Genomic DNA, 21,590 nt, shown 5'->3' on the forward strand with positions numbered 1-21,590 from the left:
GCTTACGCCTCCCTCATGATGTATTCTCCACAGGTCTCACCCAGCTGATGGGATTCAAAGTGCTTCTGGGCAAAACAGGTAGCCCTTCTCAATTCCTGCATTCCCCCACCACACGCATCTTTCACGGATTATCTTCCCGGGGGAAGGAAACATGCAGACGTATGGAAAAGGGACTGATGTCTAAGTCGGAGGGCACGCAGGAAGAAATTACTCTGCAAATAATTGCCTTTCATTAGAAGTGATGTCTTCACCAGTGCCTGGGGAATGACAGAGCATTGTGGGGGGGACGGGACAAAAAAGCCCACCTTTTAGCACACTCCACTGCCAAAATGTCATAATTCGTCACGAGCCAGGTCACGAACTTAAATCTGTCACGAATATAGCTGATTCGTGCCTCCCCGAACCCAGGCTGGAGGGGTCGCTTCCCCCGAACGCTTCCTGGACTTTTCGTCCCGTTAGTTCGGGCTATTTAAAACCTACATTTCGCTTCCCTCTTTTTGGAATAATAAATAATGACTGGGAGACCTCCAGCCGTCCCCTGGAAGCTGGCAACCCTAGCTCCGCAGTACCTGTAAAAACTCTCCTCCAACGCCATATTTCGAATGGATTCGTTTTCTTCCTGTCGTCTCATGTCACTGCCCAACTTTCACGCCCTTACATAGTCATGGGGAATACTCCCGCATGGATCAACTCTGTCTTGGGAGCCCGTGACACATCCTTGCGCTTAAGGATCTATTAAAAGCCTAACGAAATGTGACATCTGACAAAAAGGTCTCTGGATCCCGGAGGTTTCTGCAACGTCAGTTCAACCGTGCAATCCTCAAACAAGCTGCACCCGTCTAGCCTCACTGACTCCAAGGAGCCTAGCTCTGCTTCGGCTCGTGCAGCATGGCCGCCACCCTGCCGCTGCTTCTTTGGCCCCCCGTCGGCGGTCACATGGGGAAGATCCACCGCGCCAGCATGCAGCTAAGAGGGTAGCTTTCTTGGCAACGCTTCTGATTTGGCTGGCAGAATCCGGTCGGTCTGACTGGGAGGTGACGATGCTGCCTTGGCAGGGGCTGTATTGTAAAATTTAAAAACATCACAGTAGGAAAACATCTGATGCATACCCTTATGTGCAAGCTCCTGATGTCTTCATGCGCAGGTTTTGGTGGGCAAATATGAGCATTTTGAGGGATTTTTGTGGGACTGTTTTGGGTAAAACATCCCAGGCGACCTCCTTCTCTCCATCCCTAGAAATGGCTGTTTTTCGATCTGTCAGGCAATGTACACGGTGGTGGCTCTTCTTTGTACTGACCCAGGCAAGGATGCTTCTGACGTTTCCCACTTCCTGATTTCCCGGTGGCTTCTGAAGTCTCAAACTGTTTCCGACACGGAATCGACGTGCAAGGAAACATCCGCCGCTCCCTCTGCAGAGTTTATCTCCCGAACTCCTGCCCACCTGTATTTTGCACAATCCCCAATTTCTCCATCCCTCAGGATCTTAACCAGGTTACTCCGATGTGCACAGGCACATAAACAAACCAACGCTGAAAACAAAGGACAACCCTCCTTGCTGCCTTATGTTTTAAACGCGGGGGGCGACAAGGAAAGGGGCTTGGATTTTACAGATTCCGACCCAGGGTCATGAGTGTTGGTCTGGCGAAGGATATACAGTGTCACGTATATATTGGGCTGCCGATGAGGTAAATTGAGTTCGATTTGCTGCCACCGCCCGTAATCCAATGCCCTCAAAGTGTTGACGAGCAGGAGCAAAAACAGGGGGTGAATTGGCACGCCAGACGCCTTTCTCCAAAGCGTTTTCCTCCTCAGCTAGAGTCTGTGACAGCTTTCAGATCAACAAAGGTGGCAGTTCTCCGCGGCTGATGAGCAACTCCAACCCATCCCCTCGGAGCGAGGCCTGGACAATCCTTGTTGTGAAAACCCTACGAGATGGTTATGAATTGGACACAACTCAGTGGCAAAAAGAGACACAAATGAAAATGTGCCATTCGTATCTTGCAGGCCCTTTGAATTTAAGAGACCAAAATTAAATTTGAAGAGGCTCTTTGTTGTTCTCAACTCACTCTGACCGGATTCACTTTACTTTGGTGGAGAGAAGGAACCGAGTCATCTTTGAGCTAATTGGGGTGTTGTTATTTTTGGTGATTCAAGCCCCTTTGAGACACAAGAGGCCCGGTGTCAGTCACAGTTCTCTCAGAGCTCTCAGCCTCTTGCGGTGACTGGTGTGGGGAGAGGAAGGGTAGGCGACTGTAAGCCACTTTGAGAGTCTTTACAGTACAGAAAAGCATTAAAGACCTACTCTTCTTCTTCTGAATTAATATACATGTACTGAAAATGCTTAATATATGTTGAAATTGACTCTTTGCCTTCATAACTGGAGTCCAGGTTATGGGTCCCAAATAATTACTCAGTTTTGGAGAGGACACTTAGATTAAAACAAGCAAACATTTTCCCCACGCACATTCTAAGTTTCAAAATGGAACAATAGTACCTCAGCTTCATTTAAAAAAACCCAATCCTCTCTGTTTTCTATTTCATATCAGCAAGGATACCATGTTCCCCAACGGGTCTTGTCAGCTGTTCTAAGCGTAGGCTGAGCCCAAGTATTAGATCCAGGTAACAATTTATTTTTTTCTGTGTCAACCGTCGGGGTCTCCTGGAGACCAATTAAATCAAATGTCTCAAGTAACCCATAAAAATATCCCCACTTTTTAAAAAGTGTGAATTGCAGCCTGCAATGGGGCGATCCAAAAAGGAGGCACTGGTGACTCTCCAGAGGTTTTGGCAGAAGAGCACGCAGCAGCGGAGGGGATCGCCCAACCCTATTCAGAGAGGGCTTGCGGTAGAATAATCTCTTAATAAAATGTGAACTGCTATCCATCAAAGCAGGGTATCTGAAAGAGTCAGGGCTGAAGAGCACAGGTACGCCGGCTGGAGAAGTAATTATGGTCACCCAAGGTGCATAAAATGTGACCTGCGTGGCAGAGGTGAAATGCCTGTTAAAAGGAGAAGAGCTGTGTTTCTTTTGTACCCTGCTTTGACGACCCGAAGGAGTCTCAACGCAGCTGACAATCGCTTTCCCTTCCTGTCCCCACAACAGACACCTGGGAAGTAAGTGGGATTGAGCGAGCTCTAAGAGAACTGGCCCAAAGTCACCCAGCAGGCCTCATGTATCTCAAAGGGGCTTACAATCGCCTTTCTTTCCTCTCCTCACAATAGACACCCTGTGACGTAGGCAGGACTGAGAGAGCTCTGCAAGAACAGTGGCTGGTGTAGTTTTTACACTAACATATGACACACTGTTTTTGCCAAAATAAAATCAAAGCAGAAGCACTCACCAATGATCTTTGTAAGCATGCTATTCATAGAATCATAGAATCACAGAATCATAGAGTTGGAAGGGACCTCCTGGGTCATCTAGTCCAACCCCCTGCACTATGCAAGACACTCACAACCCTATCGCTCATCCACTGTCACCTGCCACCCCCTTAAGCCTTCACAGAATTAGCCTCTCTGTCAGATGGCTCTCCAGCCTCTATTTTAAAATTTCCAAAGATGGAGAACCCACCACCTCCCAAAAAAGACAATTCATCCTCTTTCTTGTACAACCTACGTAAACGTATCTTTCCGAAAGAAGCATTAATTCAGACTGAATGGACGGAACGGTTGGTCAGGTCTCTCTTGCAGGTGTACAAAGTGTGTTTCTCTCCCACTGCCTCTCCCCAAACCCTACACTCCTCAGGATCCTTCCCCAAATCTCCTGGAATTTCCCAACCTGCTGTTGGCAACCCAGATAGCAAGCTGGAACTCCCAAGGTATGTTTGAGGGCACCGAAACACTGAATCGCAAGAGGGGGAACGTAACTACCTCAGACCACCGGAAATAAATAAGGGCTGGGCAAAGATTTGGCTTGGCGATGAATAACAGAGACGAAGAAAGGTTCTGAAAAACAGGAGAATGAAAAGGCCGGCCCTTCCTCTGTTTCTGTTTCTCCGAGGCTGGCGAGCTGTCCCCGCGATCTAAAGTACATTTATCGATTTCATAATGCTTTTAAGGAGTGCCATTATTACAGCGCACTGGAGCCATTGATTCTAATCCAGGGCAGCTCAGCAGAGATTTTAAAAAAGTCAAAAATTCCAGGCCGCTTCGGAGAGTCCATCTGGGATTCCCCCATGTTGGTTTGTTTTAAAATAACCTTCGGACGCTGCGGCCGCCGCTGCAGAATGCTGCTCTGAAAATTCTCTCCTTTGTTATCCTTCCCGAAGCCGCGCTTTGATCGGCCCGCAACCCCTCCAGGGGGTAAAGATTCATTTGCCGCGTCAAGGGGAGAGTGTCAGGCCATAGCTGGGGTGGTGTTGACGTAATGCAGGGGTCTCCAACACGGTGCCCACGGGGGGGGGGGGTCACCATGGTGCCCACCATTATTTCTCCCGGGGCCCATCCAGCTTTCCAGAAAGTGGGCAGAGTGTTGATAAATCAGGGCTTCCTCTCCCAATGAAAGGGTTTCCCACAGCTCCAGAAACTAGAAGGTGAGAAAAATGAGGCAGGGCCCAGTTTTCTTGAGCGTGTGGTTGCATTACATCCTCATGCCTTCCTTCCTTTCTTTTTCATCTCCACTTTCTGCTGATTAATTCTCCCTGCTCCAGCTTTCCTTCCTTTATTCTCATACCTCTTCTTTTGCAATTCATTCCAAATTCCCCCCCCCCAAAAAAAGGAGACACTGCATTTGGTTCTGCCTTCTGTGGCAGCCATTTTGGGGCTGGCTCCGCCTCTTTTGGCAGCCATCTTGGGATGGTAGTCACCACCTGTTCTCAAAATTCCAAAGAGGCCTGCAGGGGCCAGAGTGGTGTAGAGAATTAATAGCAGCTTAATATCCCCCCCCCCAATCACGCGCAGCCAGCTGGATGAGCTTGGACCAATAACAGTTCTCTCAGAGCTCTCTCAGGCCTACCTACTTCACAGGGTGTCTGTTATAGGGAGAGGAAGGGAAGGCGATTGCAAGCCGCTTTGAGACTCCTTCGGGTAGTGAAAAGCGGAGTATAAAAACACAACACTCTCGGTTGTGACTTGAATCCCCGATCAGGATCTGAGATAGACGGGTTAAAAAATCTCCACTCCGCCTTGGATCACTCATGCACGCACTGTCCGCATGGCCTCCCTCACTGGGCTGTTGTGAAGACCGTATGGGGAAGGAGGGACATCCATATATGCTATCCTAATGAGGCCTGGAGACCAGTCAGGAATTTTAACAGTGAAAGAGGATTGCTCCTGTCCAAGCCCTGCCAGACATTTCCTCCCCTGAGAAGATGCAAATGAGAACTGAAGAGTGGATAGGAAAAGAGTGATTTGAATTTCCAATCACCACAAAAGAAAGTTCCGGCACTAAGGTTTGCACACACAAAGAAAGCCTTAAAATATTTAGCGGGAAGCACAATTAAAAACTTGACCTTTTCACAGCGATTCAAGTCCCTGGGCTGGCTTTTCAAAGGAGTTCAGTCACCAAAGGATTACTCTGAGTAGTTGAAAGCACTTTTATTGATCTGTCATTAACATGAGAATGGGGGGTGGGGGGGTGACACATTTTAAATTGGTACTCTCCCCCCCCCCCGCCCCCACCCCCCAAAAAACCCTTTTCAAGCATTCATCTGAATCAATTTTCTCACCGCCTTAAGATAACAACATCAGAAGAGCCCTGCTGAATCAGGCCAGTGGTCCATCTAGTCCAGCCTCCTGTATCACACAAGGGCCAACCAGTTCCTCTGAAGGACCAGCCACAGGGCATAGAGGCCAAGGCCTTCCTAAGAACATCAGAAGAGCCCTGCTGGGTCAGACCAGGGGTCCATCCAGTCCAGCCTCCTGTCTCATGCAGCAGCCAACCAGTTCCTCTGGAGAGCCAACAACAGGGCACAGGTGCCAGGGGATTGAACCTGGCACCTTCTGCCTGCCAAGCAGAGGCTCTGCCCCTGAGCCAGGGTCCCTTCCCCATCCCCTCCTGCCTGGCCCTTTCAACTGGGGATGCCGGGGATTGAACCTGGGACCTTCTGCCTGCCAAGCAGAGGCTCTGCCCCTATGCCACAGCTCCTCTCTAATACCCACACCAGTTCATATGCACATAGCCTGCCCAAGAGCACTATCTGGACCTGTGCGCAGAAGTATAATACTTCCACCCACCCGCCCACGCCGCAAACCTCTCGGATCATTTGACAGGCTTAACTAGCTCCTTGATTCAGCTCAGATCAATGGTCCATCCAGAGCAATACGAGTTGATAGCATGGCACAAACAGCCCACTTTTCCCCGACTCCAATCATTAGAATATCAAAGGCGAACGAAACCCAGGCCCATGTATCATCATTAGCCAAGTTTTAACAGCCTCCATGACTAGCGAAGCAAGGAAAGGAAGGCGTGGGGACAGAGGTTCAAACAGCAGGGTCAAGAGGACGGTGCTTACGCAATCCACTGTGAAAAGCCAAGTTAGCAGGGGCCGAGGTTGCTCCCACGGCCTGCACGGAGCTGACCTCCGGTCCGTCTGCCTGGCAACTTAGCCTTCGAGGCTTCAAGGCACAAACAAGTTTTTACCTTTGGTTGCCATCTCCAGATTGGGGAACACCTAGCGATTTGGGGTGGGTAAAGGTAGAGAAGAGCGGGGTTTCGGAAGGGGGGAGGGTTTCAATGGGGTGTCAAGTCAGAGAATCCAACCCAACTTGGGACCTGGGGAATCCCCCAGTTTTACATCTCATCTCCATACTAAAGAGATTAGGGGGAATGGTTGCTGGGGGTGGGGTGGGGAGAGAGCCGTTATCCTCCGCTGAAATCCTGGCCTGCTCAAATCCCACCCACTCCCAGCTCCACCCCCAAATTCGCCAATCCGGAGCTGGCAACCTTTCCAAAGGGGACGCTGTCTTCAGGCAAACTGGTTTCTGCTGTCAGGAGATCTCCAGATACCCCCCAGGAGGTTGGCACCTCCCGTTTTTACCCCTCAGGGGTCCTAATGGAGCTTCCCCTCTGAGCAGGCTGGGGCGGCACCTGGGGACCACCAAGCCAATCAAGATCAGTTCCCCTGCAAGAAAACGACTATTTCGGAGGGTGAGGGTCTGCGGGGTTGTACCCTGCTGAGGCCCCTCCCCAAACCCTGCCCATGGCCCACCTCACATGCTCTTCCCAACCCTCTAAGGAAGGCTTCCAAAATTCTCCTTCTCCGTGTTTGTCATCTGGATTCTGAATCTCTGGCAGGGTGTGAGTTGAACCGGCACATTAGTGATTGTCCCGTGTTGTCCTTATTTACAACAGTACAATACAAAAACCTTCAATGGCATCCAAAATATAAAGCAGTATACAAATTAATTCCCGATTCTGTACAAGGCGTGTGTGGTTTGGTGAAGCTTTTACTTCCTCCGTTTCTTTTCATCTCCTCTCCATTACTGGTGTCTGACCCTTGGGGAGATGCCCTCTAGCGTTTTCATGGCAGACTCAATACGGGGTGGTTTGCCAGGGCCTTCCCCAGTCATTACCGTCTACCCCCCAGCAAGCTGGGTACTCATTTTACCGACCTCAGAAGGATGGGAGGCCGAGTCAACCTTGAGCCGGCTGCTGGGATCGAACTCCCAGCCTCATGGGCAGAGCTTTCAGACTGCATGTCTGCTGCCTTACCACTCTGTCCGCCTAGTTCCAGGTTCAGTCGTAGGTGGCTTTCCCCACCGATCGGCACGGGCGTCCCTAAAATGTCACCCATTCTCCACCGGGCGATGGACACAAAAGTCTCCAAAATAGAACGGGGCAGCAGTAACTTAGCGCTGGAAACACAGGGCTCCTGCAAGCTGCAAGAGGCCCAATGAATCAGATTCAAACCAATAATCATAAATAAACATTGGAGAGAAAGGTAGAGAAAAAAATGAGAGAGAGAGAGAGAGAGAGAGAGAGATGGTGAAGGGCAGCCATAAAATGCCCAATTCAGGGTGATTAATCAGCCAGCAGCTCCGAGTCCCCCATCTGAATCCTCGGCCTACACAACAGAATAATAAAGATCAAATTTATTCTCTGCTCCTAAAACGCTCCAAGAGGAAGCGTCTTGTCCTTGCCAGACATCAGCAGAGTCGGGGCTCGGTGTGGTGCTTAGGCTAGATCCCTCAAAGTAGAAACAAACAAGCTCTTCAAACGCTCTCCAAGGTCCATCAGACATGGAGCCAGTTGACGCCAAGGGTCCCTCCCAAGGCCTCCGAGGAGGCTCCCTCCTCCTTTCGGGGCCCTTTCAAGTCAGGTGCCTTGCACAGTTGCCTCGCTTTGCCTCGGAGGTGCTGGAAAGCGCAAGAGCTGCAGTGCGCATGAGTCAAAGGGATGTCCTGCAGGGGGCATCAGAGGAGCTGTGCATTTAGCATAGTTAGGATAGGCATTTTCTCAAATACTCTCCTCTAGCATTCCGGTTGGCTCCTCTGGAATGCCAGATTAGAAGTCTGCACTCCTAACCACTACACCAAACTGGCTCTCCGGGAGAGGTCCCTCAGTGGAGTATAATGTTATGCAGTCCACCCTCTGAAGCAGCCATTTTTCCCCAGGGGAATTTGTCTCTGTCACCTGGAGGTGAGCTATGATTCCAGGAGATCTCCAGGTCCCGCCTGGAGACTGGCATCCCCATCTGTACCTCCAAGTACGAACCAGGGCCAACTCTGCTCAGCTTCCAAAATCTGGCTCGATCCACCTTGACTGCACCATCTGGGTCACGATTGACCGAAAAAGAGTATTTCCTCAAAGGAAATGCATTATACGGGGACCCTTTGCAGGGGTTGTTCGTTCCTTTGCTTGCTTCATTTCGGGGAACTTGGGAACCGTCCTGTGAGCCTTGAAGGAACGTCTTTGCCCGGCCCGTTTTCAGCTGAAGTTACTGGGGACTGACAGCCGGAGCAGGCAGCCAGGAACATACAATTACGGAGAACTTGCAGAATATTGTGGAGCGTCAGCAGAAATATTTCACCCATATTCCGCCGCTGCGCTCAGGGCCAAATTGGTGACACGCAAAGGCGTGCATTTAAACAACCCTGGCAGCTTCTGACGCTAATGCAAAGCAATATCCTGGACAGGGCTGGCTGTCAAATCCTAAGTGACAGGCAGGAAGGGGACGCTTAACCCTGTCTCTGCCATTGCAAGGAGCTTTGAGAGCCAGTTTGCTGTTGTGGTTAGGAGTGCGGACTTCTAATCTGGCATGCCAGGTTCGATTCCCCACTCCCCCACATGCAACCAGCTGGGTGACCTTGGGCTCATCACAGCACTGATAAAACTGTTCTGACCGAGCAGTGATATCAGCTCTCTCTCAGCCTCACCCACCCCACAGGGTGTCTGTTGTGGGGAGATGAAAGGGAAGGTGACTTTGAGCCTCCTTAGGGTAGGGAAAAGTGGCATATAAGAACCAACTCTTCCTCCTCTTCCTCTTCCTCTTCCTCTTCCTCTTCCTCTTCCTCTTCCTCTTCCTCTTCCTCTTCCTCTTCCTCTTCCTCTTCTTCTTCTTCTTCTTCTTCTTCTTCTTCTTCTTCTTCTTCTTCTTCTTCTTTTTCTTCTTCTTCTTCTTCTAGTGTGTCCAGTCTAATACTCAATGCTGGTGTCCTCGGATTGTGCCCTTGAGTGCCCACTGACGCTTTTCCTGGCACCTGCCAAGTGTTTTTAAAAGTTGGACAGGGACAGGTAGGGCTTTTGTCCTGCAAGTCTTCTGACCGGCCCGTCGCCTGCCTGTACGGAACAATTCTGGACTTCCAGGGCTGTCTCCCGTCCCCGGGCTAACCCCGCTCCACTCCTGAGATCTCATGAGACCAGCCGAGCCTGGTCCGACCACCCAAGTCCGACCACATAAACCTCTACTCGGTCATTATCCACCAGGCAAGCTGTAGGCTGCGCAGACATTCTCCGCCGAGCCTACCTCACAAGGATGTTGTGAGGATAAACTTGGAGAGCAGAGGGAATATCTGGAGATTCTGTGGGGTGGAAACTGAGGGGGGGCTGCAGAGGGCAGGAACATCAATGGGGTGAAAAGATGTAGAGTCCATCTTCCAAAGCAGCTGCTTTCTCCAGGGGACCTGATCCTGGTCACCTGGGAATTGACCAAGATGGGTTGCAAGAGTCCTGGAACACCTGAAAGATGCTGGCAGGGGAGACACTCTGTGCTCACTTCTTCACATGCAGCTAGATGCCGAGTCCGTCTGTCCTTCTATAAGAAATCGCTCCACTCGCCAAGACAGACTCACAATCTAGCAGTGGAAAAGAGCCTGAATCCAGGAGCGCCTTGAAGACTGACTGAATCGGTGGCTTTCCTGAGTCCCTGCTGGCTTCTTCAGGTATTACGCTAGTCTCCAAGGCGCTGCTGGACTCGCTTCTGCTGCCGGGAGACCGCTTGTCATCCCAGGAGATCTCCCGCTCTCCCCTGGAGGTTAGCAACCTATCCCGGGAGCCTTCGGCGGGCAAGGGGATAGAGGATGTCTCGGCGTTACAGAGGCAGGATTTGGGGGCCGCTGATGTGCCGCCTCCCCGGACCGCTTCCCACCCACCTCCACCCCGCTCCTGCCTGCGGCGCACGGCCCTTTTAAACGACGCCCCCTCGCCCCCACCCCCGCGAGCGCGCTCCGGCCCGTCCTTCCCGGCTCCCAGCCCCTTCCTTGATAAAGCCCACCATCCCCGCAGCTTTAAGCCGGCGCAGACGCCGGCCTGGGAAGCTGCGGAACTCGCCGCGCGCTCGGGGACGGGGCTCTGCCGGGAGGGCCGCGGCGGCGCGCGGCGGCGCGTGCACGAGAGCGCGCCCCCGCCTCCTTCCCTTCCCTTCCTTTCTCTCCCCTCCCCTGCTGAGCCACCCAGCGGCTCCGGGAGGGCAGAAGCGCCGGGCTTGGCTGCCTGCCTGCCTGCCTGCGCAGTCCCGCTGGGCCGGGAGCGCCGCACACCCCGGAGCTCCTCGCCTGGCGCTCCCCTCTCGCCTGGCGCTCCCGCTGGCGGCCACGCAGCGCTGGCGCGGGGGCTGGGAAGGAGCCGGGGGCGCTGCTCGCTCTCGGCCGCCTTGGCTCCGCCTCTCCAGCTGCCGGGAGGGGGTGGGCACCGGGAGGGGAGCCCCCCAACTCTCCCTCCCTCCCTCCCTCCCTCTCTCCCTCCCGCGCCTGGGTCCCGAGGCAGCCGTGCGCAGCCCCGTTCTTGCCCGGCTGCTCGTCGCCTTGGGCAGCCGCTGAGCTAGCCGCCGCCGGGAGAGAGAAGGGTTGGGGGGGATAGGACCGTGACTGCGACGTCGCCGCCGCCGTCGTCATCCTCCTCCTCCTCCTCCTCCGCCGTCCCCTTCTCCGGCTGCAGCCATGGCACCTGTGGACCGCCGCCGCCGCCGCCGCGCACGGCTCCCCCGGCGGGGCAGGAGCGCCCTGACGCTCTGCAGAGGGGCCCGCGGCGGAGCCCTGCACTGATCCCGCGCCCCCCACGCCCTCCTGGCGCGCCTCCATCCCGGGGAAGCGAGGCTCGGGATGCCCCCGGCCGGGATTTGAGACGATCCGGGGGGCGCAGCGCCCGGATTTGGCTTCGGGCTGGATTATCTCCCTCCCCCCCATGGCTGGGCACCCCTGTCCGGACTCATGCAGCCCCACAGATGAGTGGGAAGCGAAGGGCTGGCGACGTCCTGAGGCGCAGGCGGGAGGGGTCTTCTCGGGACCCGGCAGCGGATCGGGGCTCGGCGGTGGCCGGAGGGGGACCTGAGGCGCTCCCCTGCTAGTAAGTGGGCTCTCTTCTGTCTTCCCGGAGGGTGGGGGGGGGGCTGGTGGGGGAATAAGACGCCCCGAATCGACCCCTGGAGGGGTTGGCGGGCTGCCTCCAGGGCCCCCCAAAGGGCTGGCACCCAGAGCTGCGGGGAGCGTGAAGTTGAGTGAAGGGAGAGCTGGGACGGGCGCAGATGCCGAGGCGTTCTGTGTGGGTCGCGGTCGGCACGGCTCCCTGTGATCCTGCCCAAACGGGCATCCCTTGGGGACGAACGTGGGACTGGAGTGGGAAGGGGGGAGGGGAGTTTTTGGATGGATCGCAGAGACAGGGGACCCTTCTCCGAAAGCGGGGCTCCCTGGGTGCGGGGAAAACCTCTGCTCCGGGAGACCCCAAATTGGGCACATCCAGGGGGGAAGGGGGGCTCCTGATGGGACATGCCCAGTGACTCCCTCTTTCTCCCCCCCCCTCTCTTTCTGTGCAGGAGACGGCGTGGCATCCTTGGGGGCTTCCAGCATCTCATCGGTGCCCCCCCTTTCCCTCCCCCCCCCCATTGGGTGGTCCTCGCAAGGTCGATTTCTCCATACCAAACTTGGATCGGTCCGGCTGCCTTGCATAACCGGATGGCCGGAGTGGGGCTGGAGCCGCCTGGTCCCGTGGGGCAGCCCTCTGCGGAAGAGGTGCGGGGGCAGCGGTGAGGAGGCAAACCGGGTGCCGCTCCCCCCCCCCACCCACGCACATCCGCCCACCCACCCGAGACGCACGGAACCGGGATCTGCGGGGGATTCTCTTCTCCTCCTGAGGGACGTGGACTGCCGTGGAAAGCCTGTGGAGATGAACCAAAGTGGCACAGACTGGCATTTCCCTGGCAGTTCAGAGTAGGCCCCTGTGGGGCACACGTCACCCATAACCCCCCCCACGGCTGGTTGTGTCTGGCCATCCTTTGCGGTGAGGGGATGGCCCGTGTCCTCGTGCCCCTGTGAGAGTCAGTGCGAGAGAGGGCCGGCTTGGTTCTGGATTCGAATCCCACGCCATGTCTCCCCCTCCGATGCCCTGATCCAGCTCGGGCAGAGTTGGGGGGCAGAAAGAGAGAGAGCGAGCGAGCAAAAGCTGGCAAGCGAGTGTGTGGCGGCTCAGGCTTTCTGGGGCAGGGGGCGCGTTAAGATGTGGAGATCTCCCCAGCTGAGAGGGGCTCCGCGGAGGCAACGTCAGAGTGGGCGAACGCAGAATGCGCCACGCGACCCGGCCCCCCTGCCCCGGCACCCTGTGAAGGATGAACTCCCGGGGCTTGCGGGATAAGCAGCCCACCGACCACGCGACCGACGGCAGCGTCAGCGAAAGAGAGCGCATCAGGGGGCGCATGAAAATGGTCATCGGGCAGCTGGAAGGGATCCTACAGGAACTGAAGGACGTGGCCAAGGAGCTGAGGGAAGTAAGTAGCCCTCGGAATGAGACTGGGGGGGGAGATGGGGGGAGGCAGAGAAGCCAAAAACAGGGTAAAGAGGCTGGTGGGGCTCTGGGGAGATGCGGTTGCACGGGCATCGGGGGGCTGAGTTCGTAAGAAGCTGTCGTCGGATCTGCCCAAGTGAATGCGGAGAGTTCACATGTTTTGCCAGATGGTTTTATGTGTTTTCACGATGCCCGGTTCCCCTTGCCTTCGGTGGAAAGGCCTCTCTGACGTTATCACGCTTAAGGGCGCTGAATCACGGGGCTTGTAGTCTTTGGGAGGCCTTGGTGTCGGTGCATGTCTCTCTTGCTCGCAGTCGCGCTGCATCTGGGGTGTATAGTCTTTGAGCTGCGCCAACTTCTTCTGCCGAGCTTGTTGCCTTAATCGCCTGTACCGCATAACCTGAGAATCGGGGAGTGGGGTGGGGTGGGGTGGGGGGGAGTATACTTCAGATTTTTACTAGAGAGCAGCTCTTGAGGCACCTGGCAGCGCTAAGCAAACTGTTGAAACTCCACCCCATCGAACGAGATTTAGATCGAGAGGCGTTGAAATAAATGCGTGAAGCATTGGCAGGATGAGAGCAACCATTAAACCAGGAAATATAACCGTGGAGGTGCAGCAGCCGGGCTGGATTTATCAAACGCTTACCGAAAAGAGCCTTTTTGGAATGAAAGTATATTTCGTGGCACGTTACAGAGCTGGGGGGCAGTCTGCCTCGAGGCCTGGGTGCTGCGAACAAAAAGGCCCTGTCCCTTGAGATTTGGAGAGCAGGTTTGGTTGGAAACGTCCTTAAAATGCCGCCGACCCTCAGCTGTAATACTGTTGGGCTCCGGAATGTAGATGGACAGGTGACCTCTAGGCCTTGGAAACCCACGTGGGCCAATCCTTCCAGTGGAGACAGCAGAGCTTTCCGAATAGAAATCAGACGCTTCAGAGCGATGAGACCCGTTGTGTCTTCTGTTTTCTTCTTTGGGGGCTGAATGTGGAGGGGAGGGTTGATCTACTGGGGAGAATCCCAGCGTTGACGTGGCGTCCCCCGGAAAAGCAGCTGGGTTTTGTCTTTGCGGCCTCTTGGGGTGGGCTGCCTCCGACCCTGCGTCTCCCCGGGCCTTGGTTCGAGTCGCAAAGCCCAGTTGGACAGTGGAGAAGGACAGTCTGTGCCTTCTGGGCTGCAGCACAGAATGGCAATCTTCTTGTGGACCCGTCAGCCGTTCAGTCGTACGAAGAACCAGGGCACGTTCGGTGGGAGCTCTCCACGGGCTCATGCGCTTCGGCGGCTCACACAGCTGCCAAAGAACCGATGGGAGCTTTGCTTCAGGAGCACAGCGGTGGCGATTCTGACTGGCCGCTAGGGTTGCCACCCCCCAGGTTAGGCCTGGAGATCCCCGGGCACTGCAATCGGTCGCCGAACAATAGGGGTCAGTTCCCCTGGAGAAAATGGCCGCTTTGGAGGGTGGGCATTGTGGCGTTAGATCCTCTTGAGCTCCCTCTCTTCCCAGTACGGCCTCCCAGAGATCCTTGGCCAAGAAACTGCATTTAGGCCTTCCAGGCTGTGAGTCTCATGCTTTGAGACTGAGCTACAGGCCTGCTAAAGAAGCGGATCCTTCAAGCTGACGTGGTCCTGAAATAATATTGTACGGCAGTAGTCAGGGGTCTCCACAAAAGATGTTTCCCCTCTGGGCCGCTGTTGGCCAACCTCCACAATGGTCAGAACCAACGAGCCCCTCTTCCTCTTGGGGGCAGTTGTGTGGTTTTGGCAGTCCCACAGGGGTGGCCGATAGCTGAATTTGTGTTGGGTTTTCCTTTAGAATATCCAGCCTCCTCTAGGTGTTGAATGGGGCAGAGTCAGGTCCAGCGGGACCACGGGGCACGAGGACGTCTCTGGTGCCGCGGTTGGAATGTCAGACTCGGGAGAGCTGGGTTCGAATCCCCACTCCGCCCCAATGTTCCTCGGGTGACTTTTCGAGCCCCTTCGGCCCCACAAAACTCCTTCCCAGGTACACCCCCGAGCCATTTTGACGGGTCAGTTTCACTTCTCCCCTGCTTCCAAATTGTTCCCACTAAGTTTGGCCTTTTCGATTTATTTATTACATATTTACATACCGCCCTCTCCGCAGGCTCTACACCCCACCCCCAGCCGCACGATGAATCTAACCTCCCCCGTCTTCCCTCCTCCTCTGCTTCTATGCTTCCTCCCTCGTGTAGCTGCTCTCACTACCAAATCCGAATTCAGCTCTGAATCATAGCATTCGAGGAAGCGCCTCCAGATCTGGCGAAGCGTGGAGATGGGTGTGCTTTTTTTAACCCCCTCAAAAGAGCGCCTTTGAAAAAAAGATCTCCACGTACGGCGCCAGAGTCACCGCCCCCTGCTTTTGTTTGCTGCAAGAAACGTTGAAAGGGAAGCATGTTCACACAGGGGCGCATGGTCGGGGCATGTCGCTGCCCCTTGACTTGCTGTTGCCACAGTCCCTGTCGCCAGGCACAGAGGTGGCAGGACAGACACCCCCAAGGTCTTCAGACCCCCTCAGAACTGGCCTAGGCAAGCAAGTAGCTACAATCGCTAGGATGATTTATTGATATAGATATTTATACCCTGTTCTTATGAAATCATCGACCTCTCTGGCCTGTTGTTGGCTGCCCAGAAGAACTGGTTGGCCGCTGTGTGAGACAGGAGGCTGGACAAGATGGACCATTGGTCTGACCCAGCAGGGCTCTTCTGAGGAAGACCTCTGCCTTGCTGTGGACTGAAGGCCCCTGTGGGTGGCCCATCCAGAGGAACTGCTTGGCCACTGTGTGAGAGAGGGTGCTGGGCTGGATGGACTCCCACTGGCCTGATCCAGCAGGGCTCTTCCAATGCTCTTATTGCTCTCTGGGAGGGTCACTAGTAGAACCAATCGGATAATATCCGTGATTCATTAGAACGTCTCCCAAAGTCTCTCTGTGGATTATCTCTATAGCCTTGTAGGATGAACTAGGATGCACTTATAAACCCAGGCATTTCCCTTGCCTTCTGGTTGACAGAAGCAGAGATATGTCGCTAATTATTGTGCATAAATGGAACGCAGGCCTTTTTCTTCCACCTCCAGTGGAGCAAGCCTGGCTTTGAGAGGTGTGGGGTTTTTTTAGCCATTCAGACACTGATTTCAGTCACCTCTCACGGCCCCTCCCTTCTCTCGCCCTCCCAGAATTCTGGCAGAGACGGGTTAGTGACGGCACAAGCAGCAGCCAGTTGGCACTATGCGTGGCCGTCTACAAACGGGTGGAAACGTTTGCCTGTGGGCTCAGTTCTTGGGCGTGGAACTGGATGGGTGTAAAGAGTATGGAGAGTGTCCTTCCACACCTGCTCTAATAGTGTGCATGTTTATTACTTATTTAAGTACACTCTCTCATCCAACCTGGTGGACATGGTTCTCACCTCCTCCTCCTTCACAATAACCCTGTGAGGTAGGTTATTCTGCAAGAGAGTGCGACTGGCCCAGGATCACCCAAAACCACTTCAGTGGCAGCTGAGAATCCTGATCCTCACTGCACAATGCTCAGGTGGTAGTGGTGGTGGTTACCCAGAGAGATATGTTGATAAACCCCCCCCCCAGGAAGTGGCACCCAGCCCGAAAGAGGGCGGGCCACTTCAATGATCTCCAGGTGATCAAGATCAAATCCCTGGGAGAAAATGGCTGGACTAGATCACCCAGGACGTCCCGTCCAACTCTATGATTCTACGATCCATTTGCTCCTCTATTGATTGGTTGATTGATTGTATGGCATGTGCGTAGTACAGCCAGGACATCTGAGCATCATCTGGCAGCCAAGCAAGGGACCTTTGGAGGTGGCTTACCATCCCCTGCCTCTGTGTCATGACCCCTAGTGTTCCTTGGAGGAACTACCCCCCAAATCCTCAGAGGTCTCCCATCCAATTACTAGCCAGGATCATCCCCACTTAGCTTCTGAGATCTGACAGGATCGGGTTTTGGTATTCACCTCCAAGGAAGCGTTTTTCAGCCGGATTTACCCGCCCATAAAATCGGTGTTGTCTGTATATATAACGAAAGGCATACATCGCGCGTATAAATCTCCCGCGAAAACCGCACAGAGAGCTACGTGTACATTAGGAACAAATGTATAAACCTGACGATAAACAAAAAAGGAACTCTGCGCATTTCCTTTCCATTAAAAGCTTCTGGGAAGTCAGATCTACGGATGTATAATTTACTGCAGGCGTCTCCAACCTTTTTGGGCTTGCAGGCCCCTCTGGGGTTTTGACACAGGGGGCTGAGCCATTCGACATTTCAGGCAGCAACCCTGCCAATCAAGAAGAAGAGGAGGAAGAGTTGGTTCTTCTATGCCGCTTTTCTCTACCCGAAGGAGTCTCAAAGTGGCTTCCAGTCGCCTTCCCTTTCCTCTCCCCACAACAGACACCCTGTGAGGGAGGTGAGGCTGAGAGGGCCCTGATATCACTGCTCGGTCAGAACAGCTTTCTCAGTGCTGTAGTGAGCCCAAGGTCACCCAGATGCCTGCATGTTGGGGAGCAGGGAATCAAACCCGGCTCACCAGATTAGAAGTCCGCACTCCTAACCACTACACAAAGCTGGGTCTTATCAGATGCCTTGCTGGGGAAAAGCTCCACCTTACCCCACCTACTTTCTACAAGAGATTGGTGGGTGTCAGGGACGTTGTTGGTGCACTGCCATGGTGCACTTCCTTCCTTCCTTCCTTCCTTCCTTCCTTCCTTCCTTCCTTCCTTCCTTCCTTCCTTCCTTCCTTCCTTCCTTCCTTCCTTCCTTCCTTCCCTTAGCCCTGAGTCCTATTCTCCTTGCTTCCGTCCTTCCTCTCTCTTTCTTTTCCTCTTTTCCTTACCCTCTTCTCCTCTTTCTCTCTCCCTCTCCCTCCCTCCCCCTTTCTGTTATTGCTTTTGCCTTGTTAAACAGTCCCCTGGGCACCTGTTCACAGGGGAGTGAGGGAGCGCGTCAAGGAAGGTGGAAAATTATTGCTGTCGGTTCCCTCTGCCAGCCCTTTTCCTTGGGAGAGGGTTTGAGGCCTGTGAATGAAACATGTAGTCAGAGACCTGGAAATCAGCCCCGATATTTATGGCCGTGGAAGCAGCTGCCCACACACGGTGCCTGCAAGAACTGACCGTGGGCCGTAAATTACCTCTGAGGCCTGCCGCTGGTTTGGTCCGTGGCCTCCCAAGTGCAAATCAAAGCCGAAGAGAGAGCTTTCCCCCCTTCCAACTACCACAAGCAGCAGAAATAGGAGCCATAAAACAGAGGCCAGAAGAGCCCCGATTCCGTTTTCCCGGACGATCTTTTGAGCACATTCTCAGTACATGTTCCTCCTCCTCCCGTATCATGCTCACAATAACCCTGCAAGGCTTGAGTGATGTTGGGCCATCAGACTAGGGATGCCAGCATCTAGGGAGGACCTGGGGATCCCCTGGAATTCCAGCTCATCTCCAGACTACAGAGATTGGCTCCCCTGGAGGACATGGATGCTTTGGAGGGGTCATTGTACTCCAATGAGGTCCCTCCCCTCTCCAATTCCCTTTTAGCTGAAGATGCTGGGTATTGAACTGGGGACCTTTTGCAAGCTGGGGCTTTACCACTGAGCCTAGATCTCAAGAGGAGGTTTTTGGGATCTAGGCTCTTTTAATTGGGGATGCCTGGGATTGAACCTGGGACCTTCTTCATGCAAAGCAGATGCTCTACCACTGAGACACAGCCTTTCTTCTGCAAACTCCATCTACCATGGGGTTAATTTTCAGCAACAAAGCCCTGGGTGGAATTCAGGGGGCTTCTTATTTATATTCTCAAGGTTATTGTTGCCGATTAAGCATTTGTCACCATTGATCTTTAGTGCCAAGTCCTGCCCATGGCCTTACCTGGGGAAAGTCTCCCTTCCTCCCGTCACAAGTTTTATAATGCAGCTGTATAACTTCATAGTGATTCTGGTTACTTACATTGTATATAAGCTCCGCAGAATACCACAGTGGGTAGGTGAAGCCTTTGGCCGTCTCCCAGTATCAGTCCGTGCTCTGAACCACTATCAGAGAAGGGGATTTGACAGATTCCTGCAAGAACATAAGAGCATAAGAGAAGCCATGTTGGATGAGGCCAAGGGCCCATCCAGTCCAACACTCTGTGCTACACAGTCGCTCAAATCCAGGTGCCATCAGAAGATCCACCAATCCAGCACCAAGCCCTCCCAATGTTGCCCCCACAAGCACCAAAAATACATAGCATCACCGTCCCAGACATGAGGACATAAGAGAAGCCATATTAGCTGAAGCCAATGGCCCGTCCAGTCCAACATTCTATGTCACACAGTGGCCAAAACCCAGGGGCCATCAGGAGGTCCACCAGCAGGGCCAGAACTCCAGGAGCCCTCCCAGGATTGCCTCCCCTCGCAAGCACCAAGATGACAGAGCATTACTGCCCCAGCTCTTACATAAGAACATAAGAGAAGCCATGTTGGATCAGGCCAAAGGCCCATCCAGTCCAACACTCTGTGCTACACAGTCGCTCAGATCCAGGTGCCATCAGAAGATCCACCAATCCAGCACCAAGCCCTCCCAGTGTTGCCCCCCAAGCACCAAAAAATACATAGGATCGCCGTCCCAGACATGAGAACATAAGAGAAGCCATATTAGCTGAAGCCAATGGCCCATCCAGTCCAACATTCTGTGTCACTCAGTGGCCAAAACCCAGGGGCCATCAGGAGGTCCAGCAGCAGGGCCAGAACTCCATAAGCCCCTCCCACTGTTTATTTTTATTTATTTCCTTAGGTTTTTAGGCCGCCCCTCTCCAAAAAGGTCTCAGGGCGGCTTACAGCATAATAATTTTACAATAAAAGCTTTACAATCTTAAAATTCAACTAAACCTGTTGAGCACCAAGCAGAGGGTCTGCCTTTGAGCGTGGCCCTGGGTTGAAGCCAAAGGCTCCTTTTTTTCCACCCGCTCTTGAGATTTTCGAGGAAGGCAATCTAATAAACACTTGTGCTTCAGAGTCAACGTTACATATAGAACTGTCACAAAGCAACGCAATTCTTCCCAGGGGTGTTTTATTAACCCCGCCTTGCTGGTCCAATTTGTCACTTTATTAAGGTGCCTCTCCGGAAAGCGCATTGCCCAGAACTGCGATGTTTCGACACCTTTCGGAGCGCCTGCAGTGCCTTAATTTCATTTAGCACAGGTAAGAAATGGCTCTCCCCCGCCCTTTGACAAACATATCCATCTGCGGCTTCCCCCGTGCTCAAGGCCGTCCCCCGTAGCAAGTGGGGGTGGTGGGTGGGAGTGAAAGATGGCCATGAAGGTTGGAACTGAAAACGACCCAGCCGCTATTTGTTATTTCCTTTCCACGCGGGATATTTGTCGATATTTTCTTTTTTTAAAGGTGCGGAACACAGAGCGCGATTCTTTGAGGGTTTGGGGAGAGCCTCCCATGCGATGGGAACGGGAAGAGAAGGAGCCAAGTGAGGCATAGAATATAGCCTAGGGGGAGGAAATGGACTAGAACAGGTATCAATTAAGTCAAATGGGAGGTCATGCGGAAGAGGTCAGGCGAACGGGATCTTTTCCCAACCCCATTTAACCTCTCCGCTGTTCTCCTTCTGCTGAACAAAATTCGAGACCAGCGAAACGTTCCCCAGGCGATACTCCTCGGTGAGTCTTGTAGCTGATGGAGTGAGTTTTGACCCACAAAAGTTATTCCTCGGGAAAACGCCGCTGGCCTTTAAGGGGTGGTGAGACACGGGGTTTATCCGGCTGCCGCAGACTAACACGGCCGCCCATCTAAAACGATAATTATGTTTTTTCTTGAAAGACTGCGCAGGGAAACAAGTATGCCGTGACAAATCCTAGATGTTACTGAAGGACTCAATTCTAGTGCAGTAATAAGGGCTTGTGTGTCAACTGGAGGTCAATATTAAGCTGAGCGAGAAGGAAAATATCTTGCCTTCAATATCTTTAATATCTCCCGGTACCGATTAAACACAACCAAGGCTAGTATCCTAGGTATAAACGAGTGCTTGCTGGGGGATGGGGGAGAGAGCAGATTTTCCAGATGGAGAATTTTCTCTCCATTTTTTCTTTACCCGGCTAGGAGTTCTCCCTAGAGCTCCATCTCAGTTTCTCTGGAAGAATTATCGGCCTTTGCGCTGTCATTGGCAGGAAGCTTTTCCGTGTGGACGGGCTGATTGAGGAGGCAAAGTCGGTTCTGATTCAAGGACCGTGCAATGTCTCGTGCAAAAGGCCGCGGTTAAATCTAGACTTGTTCATTGCAGAGGCACCAGTGTTGCAAGCTCCTTCATGTTTCCGGGGTTCTTGTGTGTGTGTGTGTGTTTTTAACACACATTCTGGTCTTCCTTCCTTTCTTCCAGTTTAGCTTGTTCTAAAATTAAATCCGACACTGAGACATGTGGCTGTGCACACTGACAAATCACCGCAA

At 53.4% G+C, this 21,590-nt stretch overlaps 1 protein-coding gene across 1 annotated transcript in view; it reads left to right on the forward strand.

Annotated features, from left to right (window-relative positions):
- Positions 1-10,830: 10,830 nt before the first annotated feature.
- The window catches only part of INSYN1 (inhibitory synaptic factor 1), a 50,805-nt gene continuing 40,045 nt past the window's right edge, over positions 10,831-21,590 (forward strand). Inside the window, exons 1-2 of the mRNA XM_077317821.1 lie at positions 10,831-11,722; positions 12,189-13,136. Of these exons, the coding sequence (XP_077173936.1) occupies positions 12,978-13,136 (159 nt within the window). The 5' untranslated portion in view covers positions 10,831-11,722; positions 12,189-12,977. The remainder of the gene's footprint in view (positions 11,723-12,188; positions 13,137-21,590) is intronic.

This window comes from Paroedura picta, chromosome 18 (genome assembly GCF_049243985.1).
Source record: "Paroedura picta isolate Pp20150507F chromosome 18, Ppicta_v3.0, whole genome shotgun sequence".
Classification (NCBI taxonomy): Eukaryota; Metazoa; Chordata; class Lepidosauria; order Squamata; family Gekkonidae; genus Paroedura; species Paroedura picta.